The 22,118-nt window shown below is 43.9% G+C and overlaps 1 protein-coding gene across 2 annotated transcripts in view; it reads right to left on the reverse strand.

Annotated features, from left to right (window-relative positions):
• The window catches only part of slc5a5 (solute carrier family 5 member 5), a 95,604-nt gene that overhangs the window by 60,770 nt on the left and 12,716 nt on the right, over positions 1 to 22,118 (reverse strand). For both annotated transcript variants that reach the window (XM_072249933.1, XM_072249931.1), the window contains exons 3-6: positions 20,008 to 20,059; positions 14,048 to 14,115; positions 7,680 to 7,834; positions 5,923 to 6,063 (exon numbers count right to left, since the gene is read on the reverse strand). In XM_072249933.1, the coding sequence (XP_072106034.1) occupies positions 5,923 to 6,063; positions 7,680 to 7,834; positions 14,048 to 14,115; positions 20,008 to 20,059 (416 nt within the window). The remainder of the gene's footprint in view (positions 1 to 5,922; positions 6,064 to 7,679; positions 7,835 to 14,047; positions 14,116 to 20,007; positions 20,060 to 22,118) is intronic.

Genomic DNA, 22,118 nt, shown 5'->3' on the forward strand with positions numbered 1-22,118 from the left:
CCTCTGATCCTCCACACTGCCAAGAGTCTTACCATTAATACTATATTCTGCCACCATATTTGACCTACCAAAATGAACCACTTCACACTTATCTGGTTTGAACTCCATATGCCATTTCTCAGCCCAGTTTTGCATCCTATCAATATCCCGCTGTAACCTTTGACAGCCCTCCACACTATCCACAACACCCCAACCTTTGTGTCATCAGCAAACTTACGAACCTTCCCTCCATTTCCTCATCCAGGTCATTTATAAAAATCATGAAAAGTAAGGGTCCCAGAACAGATCCCTGAGGCACTCCACTGGTGACCAACCTCCATGCAGAATATGACCCATCTACAACCACTCTTTGCCTTCTGTGGGCAAGCCATTATTACACCTTTCCAGGATCTTTCTCCTTATCTGCTCCTCGATATCCCTATTACTATTGGGTGGTCTTTAAAAAACACCCAGTAGAGTTATTGACCCCTTCCTGTTTGCAACTTCCACCCATAGAGACTCAATAGACAATCCTTTCCTCCTTTTCTGCAGCCGTGACACTATCTCTGATCAACAGTTCCATGCCCCCAACTCTTTTGTCTCCCTCCCTGTCCTTTCTGAAACATCTAAAACCCGGCACTCGAAGTAACCATTCCTGCCCCTGAGCCATCCAAGTCTCAGTAATCACCACAATGTCATAGCTCCAAGTACTGATCCATGCCCTAAGCTCATCTGCTTTGTTCATGATGCTCCCTGCATTAAAATAGACACATCGGAAACCATCGGTCTGAGCGCGTCCCTTCTCTATCACCTGCCTATCCTCCCTCTCGCACTGTCTCCAAGCTTTCTCTATTTGTGAGCCAACCGCCCCTTCCTCTGTCTCTTCAGTTTGGTCCCCACCCCCCAGCAATCCTAGATTAGACCCTCCCCAAAAGCCTTAGGAAGCCTCCCCACCAGGATATTTGTCCCCCTTGAATTCAAGTGCAACCTGTCCTTTTTGTACAGGTCACTCCTGCCTCAAAAGAGGTCCCAATGATCCGGAAATCTGAACCCCTGCCCCCTGCTCCAATCCCTCAACCACGCATTTATCCTCCACCTCACTCTATTCCTATACTCACTGTATATTGTATACATTTCTCTGACATTAAATTGAACCTTTGAACTGGAGACATGAAAAGAGTTTATCCAAGCACCTGTACAAGTTTTGATGTCCCTAGCGACCTGGGGACATGGGAGAGTTTATCCAAAGCAACCCATGACCATCTCCAGTTTCCACAGTGATCTGGCAACACAGAGTTTATCCAAAACAACCTGTTACTAGTTCCAGTGTCTTTAGCAATCTGGGGACATGGAATGAGTTTATCCAAGCACCTGTAAAGGTTCCTGTGTCCTCAAAGATCTGGACATATGGAGAGTGTTTATCCAAAGCAACCTGTTACAAGTTCCAATGTCCACAGTGATTTGGGGACATGGAGAGAGTTTATCCAAGCACCTGTACAAGTCCCTGTGTCCACAGCAATCTGGGGACATGGAGAGAATTCATTTAAAGCAACCCATTGCAAGTTACAGTCAACACACACTAAATATTAAAAGAACTCAGCAGGCTGGACAGCATCTATGGAAAAGAGTACAGTTGACGTTTTTGGGCTGGGATCCTTCATCAGGACACAAGTTCCGGTGTCCACGGAGATCTGGGGACGTGGAAGAATTATTAAAAGCAACTCATTTCAAGTTCGGGTGTCCACCGAGATCAGGGACATTGTAAGAGTTTATCCAGCACCCATTCAACGTCCAGTGTCCATAGAAATCTGGGGACATGGAAGTATGTATCCAAAGCAACCTGTTACAAGTTCCAGTGTTGACAGCGATCTGGGGACATGGAGAATTTTCCATGCGACCCAGAAATAGTTATTGCGCTCAGCTTATCTTCCATTGTACTGCGCAAACTTTCCTCATTTTCTGGCTGCTGCTCTGTACTCTCCCTACTGGGTGGATTGTTTATGTTTTTCCATTAAATGGAAGGAATAATCTGTCAGAAGAGCTCTTCAGTCTCACTCAAACCATTCAGAAGACAAATGAAAACAAAGAGCTATGGTTTCTGAAGAGCCACTTGACCCTGGCCGAACTGGGGCTTGACGAAGAAACAAGGCCACTGCTGGAGAATGAAAGGGCAGTTTGTGAGGAGCTACGTCATGGGTTTTTTACAGTTCGCTTCCCTCCAGTACCTTCAGTGTTAGTTGTAGAACAACACTCGATGCACAGGTCAAAGGGTGACACCCTTGAAAGCTTCTCCAACAGACAGAGTCAATTACTATGCTCGACAAGTGCTTAGCAACAGCAGTGAATCAATGTGGAAGGCCGGCACTTGCAGCACTGAAGGAATTCTCGGTGTTTCCACAGAGAATGAGCAATACGGAGACAGGATTACAAGTCGTCACATTACTGCCCCCACATTACCTTTCGTTTGAGAGAAGACAGTAGTGACTAAGCAGATGACAGTTAGTGTGAAATTGGATTTTTCAGTCTCACTGAGACTTTCCCACATTAACACGGACAGTATGAATGGTAGCAGAGAACCGACAGGCTTCCTGCTTCCTCCCTGGCTATATTGTATTTATGAGTGTTCTCCCAAGGTCCTGGCCAGTTTTGGGCATTGCTTCACATCATTGGTACAGATTATGGAGCATGCTGTGTGCAGTGCTGGCAGGTGAATTCTTATTACTGGTAAATCATTTTCAGGTGCCTTTCCAAACACTGAGACACACTCTTAACAGAAGGCACAGTATGCAGCATCCAGCAAAGTGAATGTGGACAAGAACATCTGACATCCAAGCTCTCTGCACTGTTTCTCCTGGTCCCAGCTAAGATATCTCCAGGAGATCTTTTTGTTGATCTCCCCAAATCCATGGAACTTCCTATTCAAAGTGTCAGCTAAGCATACAGAAACTCAAACGTTGAGTATAGAACAATGCAGCACAGGATATAATGATGCCGGATGAAACTACACACTTGCCTGTACATGACCACAATCCCTCTGTTCCCTGCTCCTTACCTACCTGTTCAAATGCCTCTTCAAGTAACACTTTTGTTTTCACCACAGTGTGACCTAGACACCCAACACTCTCTATATCAAAAAAATGTGCCCCATAAATTCCCTTTAAACATAACCCTTAGGGATGTGACAGGGCGGGTTTGTGTGGGTAGAAACTCTGCATCTAGTTATCAAAATGCTATTACTTTCAAGGTAGTTATAGAAAAGGAAAGGTCTGGTCCTCAGGGTGAGATTCTAAATTGGAGAAAGGTCAATTTTGATGGTATCATAAGGATCTGGCAAGTGTGGTTTGGTACAGGTTGTTTTCTAGCAAAGGTGTACCTGGTAAGTGGGAGGCCTTCAAAAGTGAATTTTTGAGAGCACAAAGTTTGTATGTTCCTGTCTGAATAAAAGCCAAGGATAATATGTTTACAGAATCTTAGTGTTTGAAATATAGTGAGGTTCTGGTTAAGAAAAAGAGGAGGTGCATAGCAGGCAGGAACAAACGAGGTACTTGAGGAATATAACAAATGCAAGAGAATACAAGAAGAAAATCAAGAGGGCTAAGAGAAGATTTGAGGTTGCTCTGGCAGACAAGGTGAAGGAGAATCCTAACTGCTTCTACAGATAAATTAAGACCTAAAGGCTAGCAAGGGACAAAATAGGTCCTCCGGAAGATCAGAGTGGTAATCTATGCATGGAGCCAAAAGAGATGGGGGAGATCTTAAGTGGATTTTTTGCATCTGTATTTACTTGGGAGATGACACAGAGTCCATAGATGTGAGGCACTGCAGCAGCGAGTTTATGGACCCTATACAGATTACAGAGGAGGAGGTGTTTGCTGCACTGAGGCAAATTAGGGTGGATAAATCCCCAGGACCTGACATGGTGTTCCTTTGGACCCTGTGGGAGACTAATGCAGAAATTGCAGGGACCTTGGCAGAGATATGAAAAACGTCCTTAGCCCTGGGGGTGGTGCTGGATGATTGGAGGATGGCTGATGTTGTTCTATTGTTTAAGAAAGGCTCTAAGAATATGCCAGGAAATGATTTGCTACTGAGCCTGGCATCTATGGTGGTAAAGTTACTGAAAGATGTTCTAAGGGATGAAGCATACACTTATTTGGATAAACATGGACTGATTTAGAATAGTCAGCATGGCTTTGTGCATGGTAAGTTGTGTCTAACCAATCTTATAGAGTTTTTTGAAGAGGTTACCAGGAAAGTTGATGACGCAAGGCAGTGGATGTTATCTACATGGACTTTAGTAAGGTATTTGACATGGTCCTGCATGGGAAGTTGATCAAGAATGTTCAGTTACTTGGTATTCATTATGAGGCAGTAAATTGGATTAGACATTGGCTTTGTGAGAAGCTAGAGAGTGGCAGTAGTTGGTTGCCTTTTTGACTGGAGGCCTGTGACTAGTGGAGTGCTGCAGGGATCAGTGCGGGGTCCTTTGTTGTTTGTCATCTGTATCAATGATCTGGATAATAATGTGGTTAACTGGATCAGCAAATTTGCAGATGACACCAAGATTGGGGGTATAGTGGACAGTGAGGAAAGCTATTATGGTTTGCAGTCGGATCTAGACCAGCTGAAAAATGGGCTGAAAAGTGGCAGATGGAATTTAATGTGGAGAAGTGTGAGGTGTTGTACCGGTAGGACCAACCAGGGTAGGTCTTACATGGTGAGCAGTAGAACACTGAGAACTGTGGTAGAATGGATGATCTGGGAATACAAGTCTATAATTCCTTGAAAGTGGTGTCATAGATAGATAGAGCCTCAAAGAAAGCTTTTGGCACATTGGCCTTCATAAATCAGTGCATTGAGTATAGGAGATGGGATATAATGTTGAAATTATATAAGACGTTGGTGTGGCTTAGTTTGGTGTATTGTGAGTAGTTTTGGTCACCTACCTACAGGAAATATGTAAATCAGATTGAAAGAGTGCAGAGAAAGTTTACAAGGATGCTGCCAGGAGTTGAGGACCTGAGTTATAGAGAAAGAATGAACAGGCTAGAGCTTTATTCCCTTTAATGTAGAAGATTGAGAGGAGATTTGATAGAGGTATACAAAATTATGAAGGGTATAGATATAGTAAATGCAAGCAGGCTTTTTCCACTGAAATTGGGTGAGACTACAACTAGAAGTCATGGGTTAAAGGTAAAAGGTGAAAAGTTTAAGGGGAACATGAGGAAGATCTTCTTCACACAGTGGATGGTGAGAATATTGAACATGCTGCTAACGCAAGTGGTGGACGTAGGGTCAATTTCAACATTTGAAAGACATTTGGATAGGTACATAGATGGAAGGAGCATCAGGTGCAGATCGATGTGACGAGGCAGATTAATGCTTCAGCACGGACAAGATGAGCAGAGGGCCTGGATCTGTGCTCTAATGTTCTGTGATTCTGTGATTCCATTGAATCCTCTCCACAGCCTTCCTGTATAATGAGTAGAAATGCTCACTGTACTCCAAATGTCACCTAATCAAAGTTGATACAGCTGAAACATGACTTCCTGACTCTTACCCTCACTGCCCTTATTCACTTTCTTTGCCGCCCTCTCTACATGTATTGACACTATCCTGCAACTTTAATACCCCTCTATACACCGAGGTTCTTGAGGGTCCTGAAATTTACTCAGTACTTTCCCCTTGGATTGATCTCCCAAATGCAACACCTCACTTGTCTGGATTAAATGCCATCTGCCATTTCTCCACCTATATCTGTTACTGGAATTTCAAACCAAGCCCTTCCTTTCCCTTCAGGATATGTGAGCACGAGAGGAGGAAAGAACTCTGGTGTCTCAGTAATTACTGGCGTTTGTTTCCTGGGGGAACAATGCAGAAACTTGGATACCCTCAGCTTCATGTCCCACCTCCCCAGTAGAGGCAGCTCTTCTGCAGACTTACAGCCGTGCTTGGAGCTCTGTTTTGCACGCAATGTAACGCTGGACTTGGGACTGGTTGACTCCATACATCGACAGCCACATCCCCGTTCCGCCAATAATAAATGTCCAGAAAGTGTAGCGTCGCCTGGGATCTGGATCAAAACTAAGGAGAAATTTTCAATTAGTATCTACCATCATACCATTTCCATTAAGGGTAGATCAGTAGAAGATGCCATTGTCACATCAGATGGACAGGCACTGTGGTCAGCATGGACTGGTCGGGCTGAAGGGTCTGTATTCATGCTGTATTATTGCTCTAAGGCTCTGAGAGACATCACTGAGAGAAAGGCAAGGAAGGAGGCAAGGTGCAGCTATCCCTGATGTGTGCTGGCCCACTTGTGGCTCTGACTTGCTCTGTTTTCCCAGCTAAGTCCAGAACCCCAACCCTCCCAGTGCCCAAGCCTTGCATAATGCATCGCACCATCTCACATTTCCTAGAAATTTATCAATTTCAGCACACCTGCTATTGCTTGCACTTCCAAAGACCCTCCCAGGAATAGTTCCCAAAGTCAAAGTAAATTGAGTCAGAGGCTTTTTCCCAGGGCTGAGATGGCTAGCATGAGAGGGCACAGTTTTAAGGTGCTTGGAGTAGGTACAGAGGAGATATCAGGGATAAGTTTTTTTTACACAGAGAGTGGTGAGTGCATGGAATGGGCTGCCAGCGACGGTGATAGAGATGGATACGACAAAGGGTCTTTTAAGGGATTCCTGAATAGGTACATGGAGCTCAGAAAAATAGAGGACTATGGGTAAACCTAGGTAATTTCTAAGGTAAGGACATGTTCAATGCAGCTTTGTGGGCCGAAGGGCCTGTATTATGCTGTAGGTTTTCTATATTTCTAAATTTATTATGGAAGTACATTTAATACCTTGAGATTCATCCTCTTGCAGGCATTTACAGGAAAACAAAGAAATACAATAGAATATATAAACAAGGACTGACAAACCATCAATGTGCAAAAGAAGACAAATAGTGCAAATAAAAAATAAATCATACAGAAAACATGGATTGTAGAGCACTTGAAAGTGAATCCCTAGATTATGGAATCAGTTCCCAGAGTTGTGACGAGTGAAGTTATCCCCTCTGGTTCAGGAGCCTGATGGTTGGAAGGTAATAACTGTTCCTGGTGGTGTGCTGAAACACCTGTATACTTAAAGCAGTGGTTGATAAGTTCTTGATTAATAAAGGCATCAAAAGTTACGGGGAGAAGGCAGGAGATTGGGGTTGATGGGGAAATTAAATTAGTTACGATGGAACGGTGGAGCAGACTTGATGCGCTGAATAGCCATATTCTACTCTTATGTCTTATAGGCAAGTAGCCAGAGGATCAATGCTTACAGTGGAGGCAGTGATGCACATAGAGGAGGCAGATACATTAGGAACATTTAAGAAACTCTTAGATAGGCACATGGATGATAGAAAAATGGAGGGATGTGTAAGAAGGAAGGGTTAGATTGTTCTCAGAGTAGGATAAAAGGTCAGCACAGCATCGTAAGCTGAAGGGCCTGCACTGTGCTGCAGTGTTCAGTAGTATGTTCTATGTTCTAATGAAGCTCTGGATCGTTACTCTGAAACGGGAAGACCAATATGACAAAGTAAATCCATAAAAATGATGGTCAGCTAGGGCAAGCTCACTGTCAACACTTCTTTGTGTTTGCTGAATGCTGAGTGTGCCGAATGCTGAATCAGATGGGTGTTCCAGCAAAGACATCTCTTACTCTCCAAAATTGATCCTGGACCCATTGTAGGCATTCTCCAGAACTTTGCTCACTCCTCCCACTAAGTAGGTGCCGCGGATGATGACAGCTACAAAGCCAGACATCATGGTGATGACCTGAAAGATGTCGGTGCAGACCACTGCCTTCAGTCCACCCTGCAGAGAAAAGGCATGCCGGTAAAGATGTGGTGTCAGTCTGACTTAGAGCAGTACATTCCTTGACAAGAGAAGTTATTGAACAACTCTGGTGTAATTTAATGCATACTAAAAATGCAGGTGCAATTAACTGCATCATCATTTTGGATCAAAGGATGCACAAAGAGGGTCTGAAATACTGAAAAGCAGGAAACAGAGAAGGTCCAGAGAGATTTGGAGATTCTTGTGCACAATGAACAGTGATGGAGAATAAAAGCAGTCATCACAAAGACCACAAAGGCACTGGGCTTTCAATCCAAAGGGCTGGAGTCCAAAGAGGAGGATGCACTCCCTGGTTACACAGTGTCAGGAGCATATGGAACAGTTCCACACACATCGCAAGACACAACTAGCTGAATCATGCTGGCATTTAGCCTGGTCCTGGCTAGCTGCAGTGTCAATTAACATGCTGGAGACTTCCTCATCAGCCAGGAGACATCCACCTCCTGCTGCACAGTCATGGCGTCTGCCCCCACCCTGGCTGGTACCTATAGAGAGACCCTTAATCATGTCAGTCTGAGGGTTAAGATCTGTGTGTCTTTATTTTAATTATACTATTGCCTTAATTAGTAGCACGATCTGTCATAAAGCTGTCCTGGTGGAGTACCGGGCTGGGTTCACCACCACCAACCTCACAATGTCACAGGCTGGCCATGTCAGTAAGGCAACAGTTTTTATTTGGACGAGAGGCAAATGAGCTTGGTGTTCAGTCATGTCTACACAACTTGACCCAGTGCCCTCAGAACAGCTACTGGGTAGATTTACCAAGAGGATGTTTGGTCTGTAAGGGTTAAATTAAGGTTTAGATTTCACAAGGTGTGTATTCTGTGGATTTTAGCAGAGCTAAGGGACGTGACTGGAATTTTCAAAATATTTCAAGGAACTGATAAGTCAGAGAGAGAGAAATTATTCCTGGAGTTGAACAGTCAAATATTATGGAGCAGAATCGAGAGATCAGAACCAAAATTCACAAGGGTGAAAATGGGAATCATGGAAGAGCTGGAAAGGTAGAATTCACTTCTGCAAACATCTGTTGATGTCAGGGCCAATATAGAACCACAGAGCTGTATGGCAAAAAGCAGCCCCATCAGCCCATCACATCTATGCTGACTATCATGCCTATCAAGACTGATTCCACACCAGCAATAATTCCATATCTATCTAAACCTTGAGTAACACATATAGAATGCTGGAGGAACTCAGCGTGCCCTGATGAAGGGTCTTGACCCAAAACGTCGGCTGTTTATTCATTTCCATAGATGCTATCTGACCTGCTGAGTTCCGCCAGCATTTTGTGTGTGTTACTATAAAAACAGAAACATAGAAAACCTACAGTACAATACAGGCGCTTCGGTTCACAATGCGTGCTGAACATGTACTTACTTTAGAAATTACCCAGGGTTACCCATAACCCTCCATTTTTCTAAGCTCCATGTACCTATCCAGGAACCTCTTAAAGGACCCTGTCGTATCTGCCTCCACCACTGTCATCGGTACCCCATTCCATGCACTCATCACTCTCGGTGTAAAAAAACGTACACCTGACAGCTCCTCTGTACCTACTTCCTAGCACTTTAAAATGTGCCCTCTTGTGTTAGCCATTTCAGCCCTGGGAAAAAGCCTCTGACTATCCACACGATCAATGCCTCTCATCATCTTATACACATCTATCAGGTCACCTCTCATCCTCCGTCGCTCCAAGGAGAAAAGGCCAAGTTCACTCAACCTATTCTCATAAGGCATGCTCCCCAATCCAGGCAACATCCTTGTAAATCTCCTCTGCGCCCTTTCCATAGTTTCCACATCCTCCTTGTAGTGAGTGACCAGACTGAGCACAGTACTCCAAGTGGGGTCTGACTAGGGTCCTATATAGCTGCAACATTACCTCTCGGCTCTTGAACTCAATCCCACAGTTGATGAAGGCCAGTGCACCGTACGCCTTCTTAACCACAGAGTCAAGCTGCGCAGCCGTGTTGAACGTCCTATGCACTCAGACCCCAAGATCCCTCTGATCCTCCACACTGCCAAGAGTCTTACCATTAAAGCTAGATTCTGCCATCATATTTGACCTACCAAAATGAACCACCTCACACTTATCTGGATTGAACTCCACCTGCCACTTCTCAGCCAAGTTTTGCATCCTATCAATGTCCCGCTGCAATCTCTGACAGTCCTCCACACTATCCACAACACCCCCAACCTTTGTCTCATCAGCAGATTTACTAACCCACCCCCCCACTTCCTCATCCAGGTCATTTATAAAAATCACAAGGAGTAGGAGTCCCTGAACAGATCCCTGAGGCACACCACTGGTCACCGGCCTCAATGCAGAATATGACCTGTCTACAACCACTCTTTGCCTTTTGTGGGCAAGCCAGTTCTGGATCCTCAAAGCAATGTCCCCTTGGATCCCATGGCTCCTTACTTTCTCAATAAGCCTTGCATGGGGTACCTTATCAAATGCCTTGCTTTATCCATATACACTACATCTAGTGCTCTACCTTCATCAATGTGATTAGTCACATCCTCAAAAAATTCAATCAGGCTCGTAAGGCACAACGTGACTTTGACAAAGCAATGCTGACTATTCCTAATCATATTATGTCTCTCCAAATGTTCATAAATCCTGCCTCTCAGGATCTTTTTCATCAACTTACCAACTACTGAGGTATGACTCACTGGTTCATAATTTCCTGGGCTATCTCTACTCCCATACTTGAATAAGGGAATAACATCTGCAACTCTCCAATCCTCCGGAACCTCTCCCATCCCCATTGATGATGCAAAGATCATCGCCAGAGGCTCAGCAATCTCCTCCCTCGCCTCCCACAGTAGCCTGGGGTACATCTCATCTGGTCCAGGAGATTTACCCAACTTGTTGCTTTCCAAAAGGTCCAGAACATCCTCTTTCCTAATGTCTATGTACTCAAACTTTTCAATGAATTGCAAGTATCCCTACAATCACAAAGATGCTTTTCCGCAGTGAATACTGAACCAAAGTGATTAAGTATCTCTGATATCTCCTCCGGTTCCATACACACTTTTCCATTGTCACACTTGATTGGTCCTATTCTCTCACGTCTTATCCTGTTGCTGTTCACATATTTGAAGAATGCTCTGGGGTTTTCCTTAATCCTATCTGCCTAAACCTTCTCATGTCCCCTTCTGGCTCTCCTAATTTCATTCTTAAGCTCCTTCCTGCTGGCCTTATAATCTTCTACATCATTATCATACCTAGTTTTTTTGAACCTTTCATAAGCTTTTCTCTCCTTCTTGACTAGATTTTCAACAGCCTTTGTACACCATGGTTCCTGTACCCTACCATTCTTTCCCTGTCTCATTGGAACATACCTATGCAGAACCCCATGCAAATATACCCGGAACGTTTGCCGCATTTCTGCCGTACTTTGCCCTGAGAACATCTGTTCCCAATTTATGCTTCCAAGTTCCTGCCTGGTATTTTCATATTTCCCCCTACACCAATTATGCGCTTTCGTAACTTGTCTATTCCTATCCCTCTCCAATGTTATGGTAAAGGAGATAGAATTGTGATCACTATCTCAAAAATGTTCTCCCACTGAAAGACATGACACCTGACCAGTTTCAGTTCCCAATACCAGATCAAGTACAGCCTCTCCTCTTGTAGGCTTATAGAAATATAGAAAACGTACAGCACAATACAGACCCTTTGGCTCACAAAGCTGTGCCAAACATGTCCCTACCTTAGAACTACCTAAGCCTTACCCATAGCCTATTTTTCTAGGCTCCATGTAGCCATCCAGGAGTCTCTAAAAAGACCCTAACGTTTCCACCTCCGGCAGCTCATTCCATGTACTCACCTCTCCCTGCGTAAAATACTTAACCCTGACATCTCCTCTGTACCTACTTCCAAGCACCTTAAAACTGTGCCCTCTCATGCTAGGCATTTCAGTACTGGGGAGAAGCTTCTGCCTATCCACACGATCAGTGCCTCTCATTATTAAAGGCCGAGTTCACTCAACCTGTTTTCATAAGACATGCCCCCTAATCCAGGCAACATCCTTGTAAATCTCCTCTGCACGCTTTCTATGGTTTCCACGTCCTTCCTGTAGTGAGGTGACCAGAAATGAGCACAGTACTCCAAGTGGGGCCTGACAAGGGTCCTATATAGCTGCAACATTACCTCTCAGCTCCTAAATTCAATCCCACGATTGATGAAGGCTAATGTCCCGTATGCTTTCTTAACCACAGAGTCAACCTGCGTAGCAGCTTTGAGAGTCCTATGGACTCGGACCCGTAGATCCCGCTGATCCTTTACACTGTGAAGAGTCTTACCATTAAAGCTATATTCTGCCATCATATTTGACCTACCAAGATGAACCACCTCACATTTATCTGGGTTGAACTCCATCTGCCATTTCTCAGCCCAGTTTTGCATCCTATCAATGTCCTGTTGTAACCTCTGACAGCCCTCCACACTATCCACAACACCCCCAACCTTTGTCTCATCAGCAAATTTACTAACCCATCCCTCCACTTCCTCATCCAGGTCATTTATAAAAATTATGAAGAGAAGGGATCCCAGAACAGATCACTGAGACACACCACTGGTCACCGACTTCTATGCAGAATGTGACCTGTCTACAACCACAATCTGCCTTCTGTGGGTAAGCCAATTCTGGATCCATGAAGCAATGTCCCCTTGGATCCCATGCCTCCTTACTTTCTCAATAAGACTTGCAAGGGGTCCCTTATCAAATTCCTTGCTGAAATCCATATACACTACATCTATGGCTCTACCTTCATCAATGTGTTTCGTCACATCCTCAAAAAATTCACTCAGGCTTGTAATGCAAGACCTGCCATTGACAAAGCCATGCTGACTATTCCTAATCATATTTTGCCTCTCCAAATGTTCATAAATCCTGCTTCTCAGGATCTTCTCCATCAACTTACGAACCACTGAAGTGAGACTCTCTGGCCTATAATTTCCTGGGCTATCTCTACTCCTTTTCTTGAATAAGATAACAACATTCACAACCCTCCAATCCCCCGGAAACTCTCCCATCCTCATTGATGATGCAAAGATGCAAATATCATTTCTCGCTTCCCACATTTCTCTCGCTTCCACAGTAGCCTGGAGTACATCCCATCCTGTCCTGGTGACTTATCCAAGTTGATGCTTTCCAAAAGCTCCAGCACATCCTCTTCCTTAATATCTACATTCTCAAGCTTTTCAGTCCACTGCAAGTCATCTCTACAATCGCCAAGAACCTTTTGTGTAGCGAACACTGAAGCAAAGTATTTATTAAGTACCTCCGCTACCTCCTCCGGTTCCATACACACTTTTCCACTATCACATTTGATTGGTTCTATTCTCTCATATCTTATACTCTTGCTCTTCACATACTTGTAGAATGTCTTGGGATTTTCCTTAATCCTGTCCATCAATGCCTTCTCATGGCCCCTTCCGGCTCTCCTAATTTCATTCTTAAGCTCCTTCCTGCTAGCCTTATAATCTTCTAGATTCCTATCATTATCCAGTTTTATGAACCTTTCATAAGCTCTTCTTTTCTTCTTGACTAGATTTACAACAGCCTTTGTACACCACGTATCTTGCACCCTGCCATCCTTTCCATTTCTCATCGGAACGTACCTACTCAGAACCCCATGCAAATATCCCCTGAACATTTGCCACATTTCTTCCGTATATTTACCTGAGAACATCTGTTTCCAATTTATGCTTCCAAGTTCCTGCCTGATAGCCTCATATTTCCCCTCCAATTAAATATTTATCTAGCTTGTTTGTTCCTGTCCCTCTCCAATGCTATGGTAATGGAAATAGAATTGTGATTGCTACCTCCAAAGTGCTCTCCCACTGAGAGACCTGACACTTGACCAGGTTCATTTCCCAATGCCAGATCAAGTACAGCAGGTGTGACCTGTACAAAAAGGACGGGTTGCACCTGAATCCCAGAGGGACCAATATCCTGGCATGGAGGTTTGCTAAGGCTACTGGGGAGAGTTTAAGCTAGAATTGCTGTGGGGTGGGAACCGAACTGAAGAGACAGAGGAAGGGGCTGTTGGCTCATAAATAGAGAAAGCTTGTAGACAGTGCGTGAGGGAGGATAGGCAGGTGATAGAGAAGAGATGAGCTCAATGTTCCTGTTACAGGAGCAAGGTTTTTCTACTAACCACAGTTGTGTAGAATGTGCAGATGATTCCAGTAGACAGCAGGGAAAGCCAAATATTCAGCTCAGTAACTGAAAGAGAAGAAAGCAGATCAGAGTGACTATACAGATAATCAACACTTTTGGAGAGTCTGATTAACATCTCCAATAACATAATGCATTGAGTGGAGTACTACACAGATGCAACAAAAGCATTCCTGCTCAGGTCCAGCGAAGATCTTTAAAAACCCAGTCCCTATAAGGGAGAGTGCTGCCTAGTGAGGATAGGAATAGAGTGAAGTGGCAGATAAATGTGTGGCTGAAGAATTGGGGCAGGGGACAGGGATTCAGTTTTCTGGATCATTGGGACCTCTTCTGGGGCAGGTGGGACCTGTACAAAAGGGACGGGTTCCATTTTAATCTGAGGGGGACCAATATTCTTGCCGGCAGGTTTACTTGAGCTGTTGGGAGTGGTTTTAACTAATATGGCAGGGGGATGGGAACCAGTATGATAAAGCTGAGGATAGAGGTGGACAAACTCATGGTGCATTTAAAGATTGGTCGGTATGACGTTCTGGGCTTGACTGAGTCGGGGCTGAAAGAAAGCCATGGTTGGGAGCTTACTATCAAAGGATGTTCTTGTATCAAAAGGACAGGCAGGAAGGCACAGGCAGCGGTGTGGCTTTGTTGGTAAGAGATGGAATTACATCTTTAGAAACAGGTGACATAGGGTCATGGAGTGTTGAATCTTTGTGGGTGGTGTTAAAAAACTGCAAGGGTAAAAAAAAATCACAGGATTCATATATAGACCTTCAAATAGTAGTCAAGATGGGGGGGGTGGTGAGATTGCAAAGGGAGCTGGAAAAGGCATGTAACAAAGGAAATGACACAATTGTAATGGGGGACTTCAATATGCAAGGGAATTGGGAAAACCAGGTTGGTGTTGGATCACAAGAGAGGGAATTCATTGAATGCCAACGAGACAGATTTTTTCGAGCAGCTTGTGCTTGAGCCTACTCGGGGAAAGACTATTGTAGATTGGGTGTTGTGTAATAACCTAAACTTCTCAGGGTGCTGAATGTAAATGAACACTTAGTGATCATAGTGATCACAATATGTTTGAATTCGTACTGCAGTTTGAGAGGGAGAAGCATAAATCACATGTTGATAAATCTCCTGGACCAGATGGAATGCATTCTCGTGTTCTGAAGGAAGTAGCTGTGGAGATTGCGGAGGCATTAACGATGATCTTTCAAAAGTCGATAGATTCTGGCATGGTTCCGGAAGACTGGAAGATTGCAAATGTCACTCCGCTATTTAAGAAGGGGGCAAGGAAGCAAAAAAGAAATTATAGACCTGTTAGCTTGACATCGGTGGTTGGGAAGTTGTTGGAGTCCATTGTCAAGCATGAGGTTACAGAGTACCTGGAGGCATATGACAAGATAGGCAGAACTCAGCACGGATTCCTTAAAGGAAAATCCTGCCTGATAAACCTATTACAATTTTTTGAGGAAATTACCAGTAGGCTTAGACAAGAGAGATGCAGTGGTTGTTGTATATTTGGATTTTCAGAAGGCCTTTGACAAAGTGCCACACATAAGGCTACTTAACAAGATAAGAGCCCATGGAATTACGGGAAAGTTACATACGTGGATAGCGCATTGGCTGATTGGCAGGAAACAGAGAGTGGGAATAAAGGGATCCTATTCTGGTTGGCTGCCGGTTACCAGTGGTGTTCCGCAGGGATCAGTGTTGGGGCCACTTCTTTTTACATTGTACATCAACAATTTGGATTATGGAATAGATGGCTTTGTGGCTAATTTTGCTGACGATACGAAGATAGGTGGAGGGGCCGGTAGTGCTGAGGAAATGGAGAGTCTCTATAGAGACTTGGATAGATTGGAAGAATGGGCAGAGAAGTGGCAAATGAAGTACAATGTTGGAAAGTGTATGGTTATGCACTTTGGCAGAAAAAATAAACGGGCAGACTATTATTTAAATGGGGAAAGAATTCAAAGTTCTGAGATGCAACGGGACTTGGGAGTCCTTGTACAGGATACCCTTAAAGTTAACCTCCAGGTTGAGTCGGTAGTGAAGAAGGCGAATGGAATGTTGGCATTCATTTCTAGAAGAATAGAGTATAGAAGCAGGGATGAGATGTTGAGGCTCTATAAGGTGCTGGTGAGACCTCACTTGGAGTACTGTGGGCAGTTTTGGTCTCCTTATTTAAGAAAGGATGTGCTGATGTTGGAGAGGGTACAGAGAAGATTCACTAGAATGATTCCGGGAATGAGAGGGTTAACATACGAGGAACGTTTGTCCGCTCTTGGACTGTATTCCTTGGAGTTTAGAAGAATGAGGGGAGACCTCATAGAAACATTTCGAATGTTAAAAGGCATGGACAGAGTGGATGTGGCAAAGTTGTTTCCCATGATGGGGGAGTCTAGTACGAGAGGGCATGACTTAAGGATTGAAGGGCGCCCATTCAGAACAGAAATGCGAAGAAATTTTTTGAGTCAGAGGGTGGTAAATCTATGGAATTTGTTGCCACGGGCAGCAGTGGAGGCCAAGTCATTGGGTGTATTTAAGGTAGAGATTGATAGGTATCTGAGTAGCCAGGGCATCAAAGGTTATGGTGAGAAGGTGGGGGAGTGGGACTAAATAGGAGAATGGATCAGCTCATGATAAAATGGCGGAGCAGACTCGATGGGCCGAATGGCCTACTTCTGCTCCTTTGTCTTATGGTCTTATGTATCTATACAACAATGGAATAAAGGGAATTACAGAGGCCTGAGAGAGGAGCTTGCCCAGGTGGATTGGAGGAGGATACTGGCAGGGATGATGGCAGAGCAGAGATGGCTGAGGAAATAGTTCACAAGGCACCGGGTAGATATGTCCCACAGAGGAAGAATTCTCAAATAGTGGGAGTAGGACACCATGGCTGACAAAGGAAGTTAAGGACCACATAAAAGCCAAGGAAAGGGCATGTAAGGTAGCAAAAGTGGGTGGAAAGCTTTTAAAATCCAACAAAAGACAACTAAAAAGGCTATAAAAAAGGAAAAGATGAAATGTCAGGGCAAACTAATACAAAGTAGGATATAAAAAGTTTTCTCAGTTATATAAAGAGTAAAAGGGAGGTGAGAGTTGATATTGGACCACTGGGAAATGATGCTGGTGAGGTAATCATGGGGACAAAGATGTGACAGATGAAGTTAATGAGTACTTTGCATCTGCCTTCACAGTGGAAGAGACTAGCAGTGTGCCAGAGGTCCGTGAGTGTCAGGGAGCAGGAGTGAGTGGCATTGCTATTACAAAGGAAAAAGTGCGAGGCAAGCTTAAAGGCCTTAAGGTGAATAAGTCACCTGGATCAGATGGACTACATCCAAGAGTCCTGAAAGAAGTTGTTGAGGCAATAGCAGATACATTGGTTATGATCTTTCAAGAAACACTTGATTCTACCATGGTCCTGGAGGACTGCAAGATTGCAAATATTACACCACTCTTTAAGAAGGAAGGAAATTATAGGCCAGTTAGCCTAACCTCAGTGGTTGGGAAAGTGTTGGAGTCTATTATTAAGGATGAGTTTTCGGGGTATTTGGAGACTAATGATAAAATAAGTCAAACTCAGCATGGTTTCTGTGAAAGGAAATCTTGCCTGACAAATCTGTTAGAGTTCTTTGAGGAAGTAACAATCAGGGTGGACAAAGGAGAGGCAGTGGATGTCATTTACTTGGATTTTCAGAAGGCATTTGATAAGGTGCCTCTCATAAGGCTGCTTAAGATAAAATCCTATGGTATTACAGGAAAGATACTGGCATGGATGGAGCAATGGCTAACAGGCAAGTGGCAGCGAGTGGGAATAAAAGGTTGGTTGCCGGTGACTAGTGGTGTTTCTCAGGAGTCAGTATTGGGACATCTACTTTTCATTTTGTTTGTCACTGATTGAGATAATGGAATTAATGGCTTTTTGGTGAAGTTTGTGGATGCTATGAAGATAGGTGGAGGAGTAGGTAGTGCTGAGGAAGCAATGCGATTGCAGCAGGACTTCAACAAATTGGAAGAATTGTATGATAATAGTTTTTGATAAAAGGAAAAATAGTGCGGACTATTATCTAAATGGGGAGAAGATTCAAACATCAGAGGTGCAGAGGGACTTAGGAGTCCTCGTACAAAACTCCCAGAAGGTTGATTTGCAGGTTGAGTCTGTGGTAAAGAAGGCAAATGCAATGTTGGCATTTATTTCAAGGGGAATAGAATATAAAAGCAAGGGGATAATGCTGAGTCTTTATAAGACACTAGTCAGGCCATGCTTGGATTATTGTCAATAGTTTTGGGCCCCATATCTCAGAAAGGATGGTTTGTCATTGGAGAGAGTCCAGAGAAGGTTCACGAAGATGATTCCAAGAATGAAGGGGTTAACATATGAGGAGCGTTTGGCAGTTTTGGGCCTGTACTTAATGGAGTTTAGAAAAATGCAGAGGAGATCTCATTGAACCCTACTAAACGTTGAAAGAACTAGATAGAGGGGATGTGGAGAGGATGTTTCCTGTGATGGGGGTATCCAGAACTAGAAGGCACAGCCTCAAATTCGAGGGGTGACCTTTCAGAACAGAGATAAGGAGGAAAACGTTTTAGCCAGAGAGCAGTGAATCTGTGGAATGCTCTGCCACAGTCTGTGGTGGAGGCCAAGTCCGTGGGTATATTTAAGACGAAATTTGATCATTTCCTGATTGGTCAGGGCATCAAGGGATATGGTGAGAAGGCAGATGAATGGAGTTGAGTGGGATCCAGGATCAGCCATGATGGAATGGTGGAATGATTGGTCTAATTCTGCTCTGATGTCTTATGATCTTATCTCATCATTGTAGCATGCTTCCACAGACCAGATACTCAAGGATCTTCCTTCTCAAAGATCATCACCAAGTTTTCTATTTAAGAAGGAAACTAAACACGTCTAACCAATTTTATTGACTTCTATAATGGAATAGAGGCTTCTGCAACTACCATTTCCTTCCAAGAATTCTCTGAAGATTAGCTATTCCCATTCCATGTTTATTTCCTCGAACTCCCACACTGACTGTATTCTGGGAGCATTCATCATTGAGATGGCTGAAACCATCTCACCACTGTGAGAGTTGGACACAAGAATAATGGAAGGATCTAAATTGTCCTTTATGTCACCTGGTTCCACCCACTTACCACCTACACATTGAGCAGATCCCTCTCCCTCTCCCCATCAGCCCTTCACTTCTCTCTCATTGATTTGCTTATCAGACTCCAGCACTGATAACCCTTTGTGTTCCAGTCGCTGTCTTCTCCTTCAGCATTCCCTCCCTAAGTCTCGCTCCATCTGCTTTTGTTTTATCACAAGTAGGTCTCCTCGAACCATCTCTCCCCCTCCCATACACGGCTCCATTTGCCTACCATCCTTCACCCCTCGTCGGTTTACCTATCCTCTCCAGCCACTGTCTCACCCCTCACCCCTCCTCTTTATATGGGCCATCTGCCCTTTCCACTCTCAACATCAATGCTAGTTCTGGATCCACAGATGGTGATCGATCTGATCCCCAGTGCTGGCTCTGGGTCTACAGAAGGTAATCAACCTGATCCTCAGTGCTGGCTCTGGATCCACAGGTAGCAATCGACCTGATCCACAGTGCTGGCTCTGGATCCACAGATGGTGATCAACCTGTTGAGTTCCTCCAGTAGTTTGTGTGCTGCTCCAGATTCCAGCATCTGCTGTCTCTAGAGCCTCCATGATTATAGTTGACTTAGCCAGTTTTCTTTCAGCTGATGGACGAGAGAGATCTTGTGAACAGGGTGGAGGGACGAGAGAGATCTTGTGAACAGGGTGGAGGGAGGAGCTAGGGCTAAAGAAAACAGTTGTAATTTGAGTGAGTGGGAAGAAACACTAAGAGTTCTTCCAAAAACTTCCACTCCAATGCCTAATTTTTGTAAACAAGAAACAGAATGTCTTCTACTTGCCTTGGTTTAATATCAGTGCTGGGGCATAAATGACAACTCCTGTGTACAAGACCTGTAATGTTTAAAAACAAACAGTTAGACAAAGGAGATACTTGGCATGAATACTGTCTGCAAAAGATTGACACACATACACCATGTCCATTAAAAGGAACATTTGATCTCTGAAAGCTAAATATATCAGCCATGGTTTCCTTGACGTTGCGAAGCTGATAGGTTGAGGAGGAATTTCCCATCACGGCTTCAGTAATCTTCTTCATAAATCTCCAAGATATCCATTTCCTTCATTGCCCTATTGTATGGACTTCAGGAAGGGAAGTCAGAAGAGCACATGCCAGTCCTCACTGAGAGGTCAGTGGTGGAAAGGGTAAGCCCTTTCAACCTCCTGGGCATCAACATCTCAGGGGATCTATCATATTGATGCAATCATAAAGAAGGCATGCTGGCAGCTCTACTGCGTTAGGAATTTGAGGAGATTTGGTATGTCATGAGAAATAGGAGCAGGAGTAGGCCATCCAGCCCATTGGCCCATGTCATCTAATACTCCAGCAAATTTCTACAGATGTACCATGGAGAGCATTCTGACTGGTTGAACTTTGAACTTTGTATCACAGCCGGTATGGAGGTTGCATTGCACAAGAAGAAAGTGGCTGCAGAGTGTTCTCAATTCAGTCAGCTCCATCACAGACAATACACTCCTCACCCACTGGGGACATCTTCAAGATACAGTACTTCAAAAGAACAGCATCATCATTAAGTACATGCCCTCTTTTTAATGTTAACATCAAAGAGTAAATACAGAAGCCTGAAGACACTCACTGCACTTTTAAGAACATGTTTTTCTTCTCTGCTATGAGATTTCTGTACAACACACACAAAATGTGGTGAGATTGATGCACGACTGCGCAGGCATGTGGACATCAGCGAGTTAGACTGGCTGTAAGAACTTAAAAAGAAGACAACTTTACAAAGCGGGCATCAGAGGAGTGGGCAACGGAATAGAGGGAGGAGCATTTTAGAGATAGTGATCACAATTCTATCTCCTTCACCATAGCGTCGGAGAGGGATGGGAACAGACAAGTTAGCAAAGAATTTTAATTGGAGTAAGGGGAAATATGAAGCTATCAGGCAGAAACTTGGAAGTTCTCAGGGAAATGTACAGCAGAAATATGGCAAATGTTCAGAGGATATTTGCGTGGCGTTCTGTATAGTTCCGTTCCAATGAGACAGAGAAAGGATGGTAGGGTACAGGAATCATGATGTACAAAGGCTGTTGAAAATCTAGTCAAGAAGAAAAAAAATGTACGAAAGGTTCAAAAAACTAGGCAATGATTAAGATCTAGAAAATTATTGGGTTAGCAGGAAAGAGCTTAAGAAGGAAATTCAGAAAGCCAGATGGGACCATGAGAAGGCCTTGGCAGGCAGGAATAAGGAAAACCCAAGGCATTCTACAAGTATGTGAAGAGCAAGAGGATAAGACATAAGAGAATAGGACCAAACAAGTGTGACAGTGGAAAAGTATGTATGGAACCGGAGGAGGTAGTGGAGGTACCTAATGAATACTTTGCTACAGAAAAAGACCTTAGTGATTGTAGGGATGACCTACAGCGGACTGAAAAGCTTGAGCATATAGACATTAAGAAAGAGGATGTGCTGGACCTTTTGGAAAGCATCAAGTTGGATAAGTCACCGGCACTGGACAAGATATACCCCAGGCTACTATAGGAGGTGAGGGAAGAGATTGCTGAGCATCTGGCAAAGATTTTTGCATTAGCAATGGGGATGGGAGAGGTTCCGGAGGATTGGAGGGTTGCAGATGTAATTCCCTTATTCAAGTAAGGGAGTAGAGATAGCCCAGCAAATTCTGGACCAGTGAGTCTTTCCTCAGTGGTTGGTAAGTTGATGGAAAGGATCCTGAGAGGCAGGATTTATGAACACTTGGACAGGCATAATATGATTAGGAATAGTCAACATGGCTTTGTCCAAAGCACGTCGTGCCTTACTAGCCTGATTGAATTTTTTGAGGACGTGACTAAACACATTGATGAAGGTAGAGCAGTAGATGTAATATATATGGATTTCAGCAGGCATTTGATAAGGTACCAAATACAAGG

Source organism: Mobula birostris (assembly GCF_030028105.1).
Source record: "Mobula birostris isolate sMobBir1 chromosome 26 unlocalized genomic scaffold, sMobBir1.hap1 SUPER_26_unloc_1, whole genome shotgun sequence".
Taxonomy (NCBI): Eukaryota; Metazoa; Chordata; class Chondrichthyes; order Myliobatiformes; family Myliobatidae; genus Mobula; species Mobula birostris.